Source organism: Stegastes partitus, unplaced genomic scaffold (genome assembly GCF_000690725.1).
Source record: "Stegastes partitus isolate 25-593 unplaced genomic scaffold, Stegastes_partitus-1.0.2 Scaffold375, whole genome shotgun sequence".
Lineage (NCBI taxonomy): Eukaryota > Metazoa > Chordata > Actinopteri > Pomacentridae > Stegastes > Stegastes partitus.
Genome location: NW_007578106.1, coordinates 456,562 through 468,415, shown reverse-complemented (window position 1 = coordinate 468,415; position 11,854 = coordinate 456,562). Strand labels below are relative to the sequence as shown.

The 11,854-nt window shown below is 41.6% G+C and overlaps 2 protein-coding genes across 2 annotated transcripts; both read right to left on the bottom strand.

Annotated features, from left to right (window-relative positions):
- Window positions 1-1,442: 1,442 nt before the first annotated feature.
- atp5l (ATP synthase, H+ transporting, mitochondrial F0 complex, subunit g) lies at window positions 1,443-4,451 on the bottom strand. The gene is made up of 3 exons (XM_008284843.1): window positions 4,295-4,451; window positions 3,718-3,878; window positions 1,443-1,642 (listed from the first exon to the last, which is right to left on the bottom strand). The coding sequence occupies exons 1-3, from the start codon at window positions 4,344-4,346 to the stop codon at window positions 1,544-1,546; spliced, it is 312 nt and encodes a 103-aa protein (XP_008283065.1). The 5' UTR covers window positions 4,347-4,451; the 3' UTR covers window positions 1,443-1,543.
- A 2,332-nt stretch (window positions 4,452-6,783) lies between these two features.
- nherf4b (NHERF family PDZ scaffold protein 4b) lies at window positions 6,784-10,861 on the bottom strand. Its single transcript, XM_008284849.1, has 10 exons — window positions 10,776-10,861; window positions 9,902-9,960; window positions 9,594-9,805; window positions 9,290-9,494; window positions 9,042-9,178; window positions 8,672-8,876; window positions 8,386-8,582; window positions 8,027-8,230; window positions 7,706-7,921; window positions 6,784-7,616 (listed from the first exon to the last, which is right to left on the bottom strand). Exons 1-10 carry the CDS (start codon window positions 10,859-10,861, stop codon window positions 7,593-7,595), a joined length of 1,545 nt encoding a protein of 514 aa, XP_008283071.1. The 3' UTR covers window positions 6,784-7,592.
- Window positions 10,862-11,854: the final 993 nt, after the last annotated feature.

The following is an 11,854-nucleotide window of genomic DNA, read 5'->3' as shown; positions in this document are numbered from 1 at the left end:
GGAGAGAACCCACGCTGCACGGGGAGAACATGGAGACTCCACGCAGAAAGATCCAGGGCCGAGATTCAAACCCAGGACTTTCCAGCTGTGAGGTAGCAGCGCTATCCACTGCAACACTGTGCCGCCCAGGAAAGAATTAAAGGACTTTAACAAAAACGAGATCGAAGGAGTTTGAAAAGTATCAGCGTCAGAATATTCACTTTACCAACTAGTGTGTGAACTAGTCCTTGTTAATCGTGCATCTGTGAAAAACCAAACCACCTGCACCAACACAAAACTGCAGCATTAGGGCTGCAACATTCACGCTAATGCTCACAGCGCCATCTGCTGGTGGATTACAGGAACTGAACTGACTTTGTAGCCAAGCAGCCAACATATCAGCTCACTGATCTGCTGTGATGGTATCTTCACTGTTATGGTCTGCCTCTGAATGGCCACAACAACAGGAGAGACACACCAAGTGTAACAATGAACACTTGTTTTCACTGAGTTAAAGCCAAAACAGTGCAGCGTTGTGAGGATCAGTGGAGTGTGTGTGGTGTGTGTGGTGCATGATGTCTGTGCAGGTGTTGTAAATGCAAAGCAAGTCCTGAAGGAAGAACTAAACCTCCAGAGCTACACCCAGGTGTGTTACCTGTGGAAGGAAGCAGAGTGAATGATTGGACTGCAGCCAGCTCTTCAGTAACCTGTGAACACACCTGGACCACAGGGGCTCCTCATTACATTAGGCAGCAGAACCAATAGAAACAAAGCATTAGAGGCACCCTCAGATCACATCATACCTCTGAAAATACCCCAGCAGCTCATGTGATTTCCAACAAAAAGCAGCTCTCTGTATATTTATCTTCATGTGCAAAAACTGAGATTGCTTTTACAGCACAACCTCCAAATGTATTAGTGAGGAGGAGATGGAAAAGTCAGCAGCAGCCAGATACAGAGACAGCAGAGTACTTTGTTTCATGCATCTCCTGGTTTTCTCAGACAAAGTCGTGATAATACTTTTGGCAGCCACACCGGCCTATAAAGTAGAACATCTGCAGGTAGATTTCTTTTAACAGTTTGAGGATCTGTTTTAAGTCTGTATTACACCTGACACTTTATTTGTTATAGTAAACAACATAAATAGAGTTTACTTTATTTATCCCAGACCTGGGAAATTATTGAATAAAGATTATAAAGATGATGTTGTTCTGACAGCTAATCACATGGATGATCCCTCGTCCATGAAACCGAGTATCACTCATCATCTACATCTTTACCTGCTCTGACATATGAAACTGTCCTCTATTGCACTGTGTATGAATTAAACCAAAAACATAAAGCCAGTAGTGGTGAGAAGACTCTAATGTCCTTTATCTGTATACTCCCACATGAGAGATGATATACATCCACTAAACACAGAATCTAAGATTACAGTCGTACAAATAATGCAATGAGCCAAGTTTTAACAATAGATATCTGTTTATTGGTTCCCAGGATTCTCACAGGAGGTTGAGTGTACGACACTCAAAAGGACAAAACAAAAAGAATGACAGTTCAGACATTAGACATCATAGCCGATGATGCCTTTTTTGCCGATGCACTCTCCGATGTAGAACCACATCAGCACTTCAGTGGCCACCAGTCCGTTCCTGAGAGCATCCTGTAAGGAAACAAAAAGGCTCAGTTGGATTTCCTTTTTTAAAAAAACTGTGTTACACAAACAGTGACTTTTTTCTCTCGTAGATTGATTTAATCAGGTTTCTTTTTAAACCAGCACAGACTAACAGTCAGAGCTCAAAAAGTCCTCAGTCAGGCTTTGAAATCGGTAAACATTTTAATGTTTTGTGTCCTTGTCAAATTACAAACTCAAGAAACGTTTCACAGATTAATTGACAACATGATTGATTTCTGTGTATCAGTAGTACATAATGTGTATTGATGTAGAGGCCTGGGATGACATGGTTAACACATTTCCTCCATCAGGGACAGTCATCAATCATAAAACATCTCTCAAATACCAAAGCTGCAATATAGCTTGATTAACTATCAATCTATTTGGATCATCGATTACTGCAAGTAATTGTTTAAAATAAAATGAAAGATAAAATTCTCTGATTGTAGCTCCTTAAATGTGAATATTTTCTGTCGTTTCCCTCACTGACAGTAAACTGAACATCACTGGGTTGTGCACAAAAGACGAGGCAACATTTTTCACTACTTTTTGGCCTTGTATAGACCAAACAACTATTCTATTAATCAGGAAAATAAGCGACAATAAAACTGCCAGTTGCAGCCATAGTAAGTGCTCCTCTATACGACCTCCTGTCTCACAGTAAATAACAAAACACTGCGTACCCACTTATCTGAATATGATTATACCAACAGTCGGTGTTATTATACAAAAATCCTTCTTTCAAATGTGTCAGAACAGCAAAGCTCTCTAAGTACTGCTGACATGTAGACTTCCTGTCCGATGTATGAATCTCACTTTTCAGTTTTCATTGTTCAGAAACGACAGTTGTTCCTTAGCGAGTGAAACTTTAAGATCATTTACAACTGAAGAAAACATCAACCAGCTGACTGCATAACGGTGAACCGTCTCCATGAGTAACGGCTAATGAATCTACGAGACAACAGCACTGAGAACAGTTCAGATGCTTTGACTGGAATTCAAGATAATGTGGCATGTCACTATGGGTCGAATATATTCTAATTTATTGATTACAAAAATAAATGCTTTTCCAACATGCATACAACACAGTTAATACTAAATTAAAGCTACAAATATATTATAATTACTACATTTAAAAAAACAAACAGTTTAAAGGTGGATTAATCCCTGACAGTCTTTTTTTTTTTTTTTAGGGAAACAACATAAGGACAGTTTTTATTTGCGGCTTCTGACGTGTGAATATTTTCTAGTTTAGTTTCTCCTCTACGACAGGAAGTTAAATATCTTTGGGTCTTGGACAAAACACAACATTTGGGTGCACCACCTCGGGCTTTGGAAAACACTGATATTTCTCACAGTTTTCAGGAATGGTATCGACCAATCAACTGATCGACTTAAAGGAGAAATAACTGACAGATTAATCGACAACTAAAATAAGCTTTAGCTGCAGCCATACAACTCCTCTATAATAAATAAAAGTACACTTGTATCCCCACATGTGTTCACACTGAAATAAACTGTTTGTAGAATTATGTGAACGTCCTTTTTAAACGTGTCTAAATGAGGAAACTCTTTGTACAACTGAGGTTTGGGTTTCATATCCAAACTTCTCACTGTTCAGGTTGAATTTATTTTAAAAACAAAGCTGGTCCCAGTGAGATCCATACATCTTACTGTTCAGTGCTGGCATTTACTTGCACTTACTTTTATTTCACTTTGTCATAACTTTGGCAGGTAGAACGAGTAATTTACCTTTCTAGATCCAGTTTCAGATATGTGGGCAAAGCATTTAATAGTACATCAAACTTTCAACCAACCTTCAGAGTGAATGACGTGGAATTAAACAAAATTATTTGGTCAGTTAACTAAGAGACAAAAGCCAAGAGAGCTACGTTTAAAGGTGACACGCTGACAGCTGGACTGGGAGGTCCTATGATGGGACATGGCCCTCTGGACTGAACACACGTTACATGTTGTGATGATGACCTTTCTACAAAAGTAAATGCTTTTCCACACACATACACACACACACAAGCAGGTCTGTGTGGCAGCAGCACACGTACCTTCACTGTGGTTTGACCCAGACGTCCTGACTGGAAGCCCTTGATGAGGTTGGTGGCCCCCTCGATGGCCTTGGGGATCTCGGCAGGGGAAGGAGGGACAAGTTCAACCCGGGCATAGTACCAGAAGGTTGCTAGCCGAGGTTTGGAGTAGGTGACAGCGGCTGGGAGAAGGAGAAAACAAGTGACGCCTTAAATTCAAGTCTCTGGTGTTCCTGTCCTCTGCAGCGGCTAAATTCATTTTAAGCTGCAGAGCGCCTAGCTAATGCTAGTTAGCATGTTGCTAACTAGCATTAGCTGTGTGGCTAATATTCAATGACTGTAAAAAAATAAAACAAAACAAGAAACCAGCACGCAATACCCGAGTTACATAGCTCCAAGAAAGTAAATTAAGGGAAGCAACTGCAAAATAAGACTGCGGTGTCTCCTACAGCGGTTAGCATCAGGTAGCTTTACATCCACGGCTCGGTCACAGGACCGCTGTCGGCCTACTGACGTGTCGTCAGTGTCGGTGAGGATCAAACCGCCTCCCCAGTCCCCATTACTACACACTCATTAACAAAGCAGCAAATGAACGTACCGCCGATCATTGTGGGCACTTTAGCGACCATTTTCTGCACTGCCTGTGCCATGTTGAAGCGTTTGTCGATGCTAACTGTCCCCCGTTGCTGCTAGTTGACTGAATGTCACCTCCAGTGGAAGGACCCTGCAGCTGACCACTCAGCTGCCTGTACACAAACAGCCGATCACTTTTCTTCTTTGTGGTTTAACAGCAGCCGGGTCCCATTACTGCCATCCTCTGGAGGTAGATCCTTCTTACAGTGTCTACTTTGTCCCGTTTACCTGTGGAGGCTTGCTGATGGTTACTGGATATTTTACTATTTGTGGGATTTCTTCATTACAGTCGCAGGTTCTGCTCCATGTACACTCTGTTGGTGTAGTTTTTCTTTTTTTTAATTTAAATGTGATCTTGGCCTTTTGGGGCTTTAAGCATTCATACTATAGTATTTTATTTTTCTATGTAAAGATTTTTTTAATTTTTAATTTTAGATACACTAATGATCTGTACTTTCAGTATAATATTGAAAGCTGTCATTTGGTGGAGTAATATTTTGCAGTCCATGCCTTCCTGTGGGGGATGTTGAGTGATTACAGCCACTCCCTACTCAGGACGGCTTCTCTCTGGACCAAATCATTTTGCCTGATGAAGGTTGAGCACAGAATTGTTGCAAATAAATGCATTTTTGCAAGTTAGACATTGTGTGGGAGTCTTTTTGAAAATGGTTCAATGGAATAAATGTGCAAAGAGTTTCTATGTCTCAGAGGGGCATTTAAAAGGCCAGTGACCTTTAACTAGTGTAATAATATAAGCTGCACAAACAATAGTCGCAATGTCCGCAAATTCATAGTCAAAATCGATCTTTCTGCCCCCCTGAATGCTAAAGCCCCCTCCTTTATTATCTCAAGCTGTAATAGAAGCCAGGAAACATCTCTTATTTGTTCTGTACTACTCCAGAAAAATAGCTCTATTAGCTCCTGAAAAACTGTATGAAAAACTGAATAAGAATGCGTCAAGATCCAACATTATTCCAGGAGCATGTCACAGCAAATTTGCACGAAGAATAATTCAGTTTAAGATCAGTAACAGAGGGCTGCAAGGTGGTGCAGTTAGTAGCACTGTTGCCTCACAGCTAGAAGGTCGCCGGTTGGCATCCCGGTGAGGACACCCGGGATCTTCCTGCGTGGAGTCTCCATGTTCTCCCCGTGCAGCNCTTTGTCCCGTTTACCTGTGGAGGCCTGCTGATGGTTGTTGTAGATTTTACTATTTGTGGGATTTCTTCATTACAGTCGCAGGTTCAGCTACATGTACACTCTGTTGGTATAGTTCTTCTTTTTTTTTTTTTTAATTTTTAATGTGGTCTTGGCATTTTGGGGCTTTAAGCATTCATACTATAGTATTTTATTCGTTCTATGTAAAGATTTTTTTTTTTATTTTTTTACATACACTAATGATTTGTACTTTCTGTATAATATTGAAAGCTGTGATTTGATGGAGTAATACTTTACAGTTCATGCCTTCCTGTGGGGGGATGTTGAGTGATTACAGCCACTCCCTACTCAGGACGGCTTCTCTCTGGACCAAATCATTTTGCCTGATGAAGGTCGAGCACAGAATTGTTGCAAATAAATGCATTTTTGCAAGTTAGACATTGTGTGGGACTCTTTTTGAAAATGGTTCAATGGAATAAATGTGCAAAGAGTTTCTATGTCTCAGAGGGGCATTTAGAAGGCCAGTGACCGCCCTGTTACCTGACCAGGTGAACCTGCCTTCACCCTGAGTCAGCTGGGATAGACTCCGCCCCCCATGACCCTAGTGAGGATTAAGCGGTGTGTAGATAATGGATGGGTGGATATTTCTAAGATGGTTAAAAATCTAAAAGTGATAAATAGAACCATAACATTTTAATTAGACTCTGTGTCACTGATTCCCCAAAACTGATGGTAAAACTGAATTGGAAATATTCTCCTCAGGTTTTGATTTACTTGGCCTCCTGTTATCCTTCTGAACATGATACTCCATCACCTGGCATGAACTTTATCGTGTTGTGATGGCTGCTACCAAACATGTCGTGCTTCGAACTTTACCGAGCTGCAAAAATCACCACATCCTTGCACTATATTCATCCCCGTTAACTGCCCTGTCAAGATGTGGAGAAACCCCGTGCTGCTGTTACATCCCTAAACGAAGGAATGAACAGATTGTTTTAGGAAGTGAAAGTTGAGTCAGTTCACCCAAAGGATGCAAAACATCTGTAGATGGCACGTATGAGGCTTCAGTCACATGAGGGTCCCTGCTTTGCTCCACAGAGGACAGTGACTCCCAGAAGTTGAGATTTAAACTTGAATGATTTAGTGTGGCTGATGTAGGAAGACACCCTCAACTGTTTGATGTGATTACTCTTCACTTCAACAGTGCATCAGTGTGCTGCAGACAGGTCAGAGTTTAAAAGGTCAATGCACAGCTTACATTTTGGTACCACAGACCAGTCATGAATTGCACTGCAGGTATTATTTATTCATAGTTTATTTTATTAGATTGAGGACAGATCATTAATCAAAACTTTGGAGGACAGTAATAAAAGTTCATCTCGTGTATTTCATGTCAATTACAAACAGACTTGGTCACATAAGTTACATAAACATTATTGTACACATCACTATATCTTTGCTTTGGGTTCTTTTTCCTGTCTTACTATTTTACTCTTTAAAATCTCAAACAGCAAAGAAACGAAGCGCTGCAGTCGGCTTCTGTATCGATAAACATGCACTCTGAGCAAGAACAGGCCTCTTATACGTAATGTTGACACAAGAGCTTCAGAAAACAATACAATCAACACTTGCCTAGTTTTTAAAGGGCCTTTCATAGATGTGTTGTACAAGTCAGAGAGAGGAGGACAGCTCATGTCTCTGGATGTGTGATTCGTCTCATCCAGTCAGTTCTGAGCTCAGGGTCATTTAGGCTGTGGAGTGTTTTATGTCCTCGTACTTTAATGAAATTATTATATTTTACAAGTGAGGTCAGGTGTTGTAATTGTTGGCTAACACTAAAAGAAGCGTATAATACTGAAGACAATGGCGTTATCATTTTACCATCAATACACTGTTGTTAAACTCATTCAAAATCTGATTTACATTCAGCTTATTTTATCTGTTTTGTTGTTTGGGTTCCTGTGTGAAACCCTCGGCTTGGGTCGAGGTAACTTACTCCTGTCTAATAGTGATATTAGATGCATTTTTCTCTTGTTCAGCTCAGTTTAAAATCTCTTCAGCGGGCAGACGGTGCCAGAGAATGACGTCAGGATTCAGCATCTTGCCGCTCACAAAAACGTTATCTCGTAATCCTGCAGAGAAACAAGCAAGAACATGTGTGAGAGATGTTTGATGATTTGTGTGAGCATTTGTGTCGTACATCACACTGAGTGATCTTCACCTCTGTGTCGGTGACGTCTGTAGCAGGCGAGTCGGTCTCTTTCGTCTTCTTATTGTGTGTCTTATCCATGACTAGTAATGACAGAGAACATCCTCCTTCTTTCACAAGCATGATCACATCTTCCAGATCTTTCTTCTCCACATTTTGTCCATTGACTTCCATCACTACATCACCAACAACTAGTCCAGCACGCTCCCCAGGACCATCAACAGCCACCTACAGGGAGGCAAGAAAGCAATATCTACCATCACAATTAAAAATAAAATAAATACATGGAGGTTTGTTTTTTTTGTCAGTACAAAAAAAAAATGTAATTCCTACCTGACTGATGAAAGTTCCAGGACTTTCTGGGAGACAACCCAGGTTGAAGCCAAAGCCCAGAGTGCCCTTTTGGATAGAGCAGAGTCTAGTCCTGCCTGAACCATCCATCTCCTTTGGTGGTTCTGCTGCAGAGACCGGCACACTGCTCTCCTTCTCTTCCTCAGCAGCCGCATCCTCACAGTACAGAAGAGGAGACAGACCCAGCTGCACAGAGAAAACAAATCAAAGACACAATTTTAAAAATGACCCTTATCTGGACATAAAAATGTTTAAATATGGCTCCTGTTCTCAGGATTCAAAGCATCTGGATTTAAAAAATGCACTTTGGAGCAGACATGTATGTGGTAAGCGATGCCCACCCGGGTATAAAACTCCAGCCCGTGGGGAGTGATGGTGGTGAGGGACACCTGCTGTCCACTCAGCCTCACTCTGTCCACAATCTCCTCATGCGTCAGTGACTCCACCAACTCGCCGTTGACCTCCAGCAGCAGCTCTCCGTCCCGCATCCCCGCTTTCTCTGCTGGACCTCCTTTGTCCATGTCACGCAGAACATGAACTATTGATCAAGACAATGTAAAAGTTAAAGTCAAACATTCTAATTTATGTCTGAGTTTTGTGCCTTTGTGTTTTTTTTTGTCCTCTCACATGTGCGTCCTGATGGCGACTTCTCCAGTCGCAGGAGGAAGCCGTAGCCCTCAGACCCAGAGACCAGCTGGAGCTTTCTGGCTCTGTATGGCAGGCTGCGTGGAACAGCGATGGTGGGGAGGATGGGCATCCTCCTCTGGATGTACTTCTGCTCACTCTCACTGTCAACCACCAGAATGGTGATTTGGTGGCCACATTTTTTCATCTATAACAAAACATTTTTGTTAGCCAAGGCTGGATACAACAATGTTGTTTGTGTTCATGTGCCTTTTGAGATTTTTATTTTTTTTTGCATTTTCTGATTTACATTTTATCAATGCATTCATTATTTGTCTATCATATGTATTATAGAAGCAGGCCTATGACTAACCATCCTGCTGAGTGCAGAGTGTGTGAGATCGGACACCGTGGCTCCATTCATCCACACCAGGCGATCTCCTTTACAGACGCCGGCCTTCTCTGCTGCTCCTCCTGCCACCAGGCTCACGGAGAAGCGACCTTTCACTCCTATGGAGCAGAAACACGAGGAGCACCTGAGCAACGGCCCACACTTAACTTACCTGTCAGACATCTAATCTTGAACTTTGGACCGCTTGTGATTGCCAGGAGAAGTGTTACCTTCCAAGGGTGTAAAGCTGATGCCCATGCCGGAGGCAGGATCCCTGCTGATGTGGCAGAGTCTGGGTGGTTTACAGTCATCGTCCTTGTGAGTTCTGACCAGAGCTCGGAGGTCCTGACCTTGGGACACAGCCTGATCGTACTCCTCCTCACTCAACACTAACAAACATAACTGGTTTCCACTTAGCTTGATCTTTCTCGCCACCTGATTTATAAATAGAGAAACGCGGTAGATCCAGTTAGAATCCAATGACTTGTTTACAGCGGCTTCTGTCCTTTAAATAATGGAGGAAGCTCATCTTACCTCAGAGTGAGGAGCATCATCAATAAAGCTGTCGTTGACTTCCAGAAGTTTGTCTCCATCGCGAAGGCCGTGACGCTCTGCTACCCCTCCTGACACCACATTTCTGATTATGTGTCCTTGGCAGTCCTGCTCCACCCGCAGATGGAAGCCATAGGACTCCCCTTCCTCTCGTTTCAGAACACACAGGCGTGGGGTGGGTGTTGACACAGAGTCTGAGCCAGGAGAAACACAGCGACGCTCTCATAAAGCACACTTTCATTGTGTTCTACGACACAGAGGGTAAAGAATTTCCTGTAGGATACCTGGACCGTCTGTGATGACCATCACTGGGTTGTCTATTCCCTCTTTAGGATTAAATGTAAACTTCCTTCAAAGGGAGAGAAAAAAATTTGACTTTAGTTACACACTGGGCTGCCGAGTTTACTAAATCAGTAGGTATCAAAGTAAAGTACTATCTTTCCCTCAGTGTAAACTTTTAAACCTGACGTCCAATTGTTAAGCAGATACAAGGAGACCTGTTGCTATAATTAACTGCGATAGAAGTTCTCGGAGTTTCTTTTTTATTGACTCAAGAGATCATTTGCATCAATTACAATTTAATCACAATTTATCATACAAACAAATACACAGCTTCAGCCCCTATCACAATAACAGCAGCATTTATCTCTGTACAGTAGGCCTTATCTTCGGCCCAAAGTCTTAAAGATTACGACGTTCCAAAAGTCGACATGCCACGCCAAGTCAAACACAATATTTTGTTATTATGCCATTTTGCATACATTGATATGTTACAGATTTTTGTAAAAATGAAGGTTGTATTGTGTTTTTGCAGTCTAAGTGTTCTGCTCTGATCATTCTGTTTTGTTAGCATTAGCATTCACAGTGACGGGGGTCAACTCATGAGCAACAAGATGAAAAGCAGACTTACTCAGTGGAACACAGGACTTCCTCCAAACCTTGAAAAACACAAATCATATGAAGTGAATGACTTTTTGCCAGCATAAAAACATGAACATAGTGAAATTCCAAATCTACACATATCCACACTTCTATAGCACTGTTTTCATTTGTACACTGGTCCTACCCGGATCACAGCAACACAAATCACACATGATCATCAACTGTCCGTCACATTACAGTAGATTAGTTTGAACTTACAGCTCTGCTGCTCTGTCTGCTAACCTGTGAGGGATCAGCTCGACAGTGCGACTGGTGTCTGAGCCTCGGATCGCACAACTGCTGACTTTGACTATCGGCTGAAGCGCCATAAAACAGGGTTTGACTTCATGTCATTATCTTTAGTCTTTGTCCTCTGAAATGGGAGGGAATTAAAGAATATGAAGAGCTGCAAATGTGTCACGAACAACTGATAGTGGTTTTATGTGAATCAATGTTTGTTTAAAAGTTCACTGAACACTAAACCTGAGTTGGATTATTGTGTTGGACATCCTAACCTGACTGTGTGAGAGGTAGAGAACATCTGTGCAATCAAGCGCTAAGCAAACTTCAGTGAAAAACAAAGTGAAATTTGAGCTAAACCTCACAGTCACTCCATGACATTGTGGATGTAAAGCAATGTTTTGATCGAAGAACCATTTCTGTTACATGTACGGGATGTGAGAGACTCAATTTAATACATCACTCTTTTATTCAGTCACTCATTATTCTTTGCCCTGCTTGCCAGATACCATGTGTGTGCTGGATGGATCCATTTAAGACCCAATCCTGTTTATGCAAACTATTTAAAAGTGGGGAAAAAAAGGCAGCGCATTGTCAAACATGTTATCCCTCTTTTGAAGTTTTCCTTTTCTATGTCTGTGCGTAAAATAAATTCTTAAGAGATTCTGTAGACAGGAGAGAGGGAGGAGAGTGACCAGAAGTGCACATTTACACAGTAGAGGGATCATTATGTGGTGTGCATGTTAGCCATTAAGCCACTAGGGGGCTCCAGTGATGACATATGTTTGTTAATGAGTCTGTCCAATTAGCCAGAGAAATACATTAAAGCTAGTACTTTATGTAATTGAATGAATTAATTAATTGGATGAATGCCACTCCCCAGCAGTAGAGCTGCATTATATACAAATATACACATTTCCACTCTGATGGTTTAATATTAAACATCCCAATAAGACATCTGTATTGATTACTGGCAAACTGCAACAGCTCCTTGGCTTGCACACAAACACAGAGGTGCTGAAGCATTTCCTTCCAGTTCTGGATGTCTAGGAGGTCATATACAGACACACAGCTATAGCTAA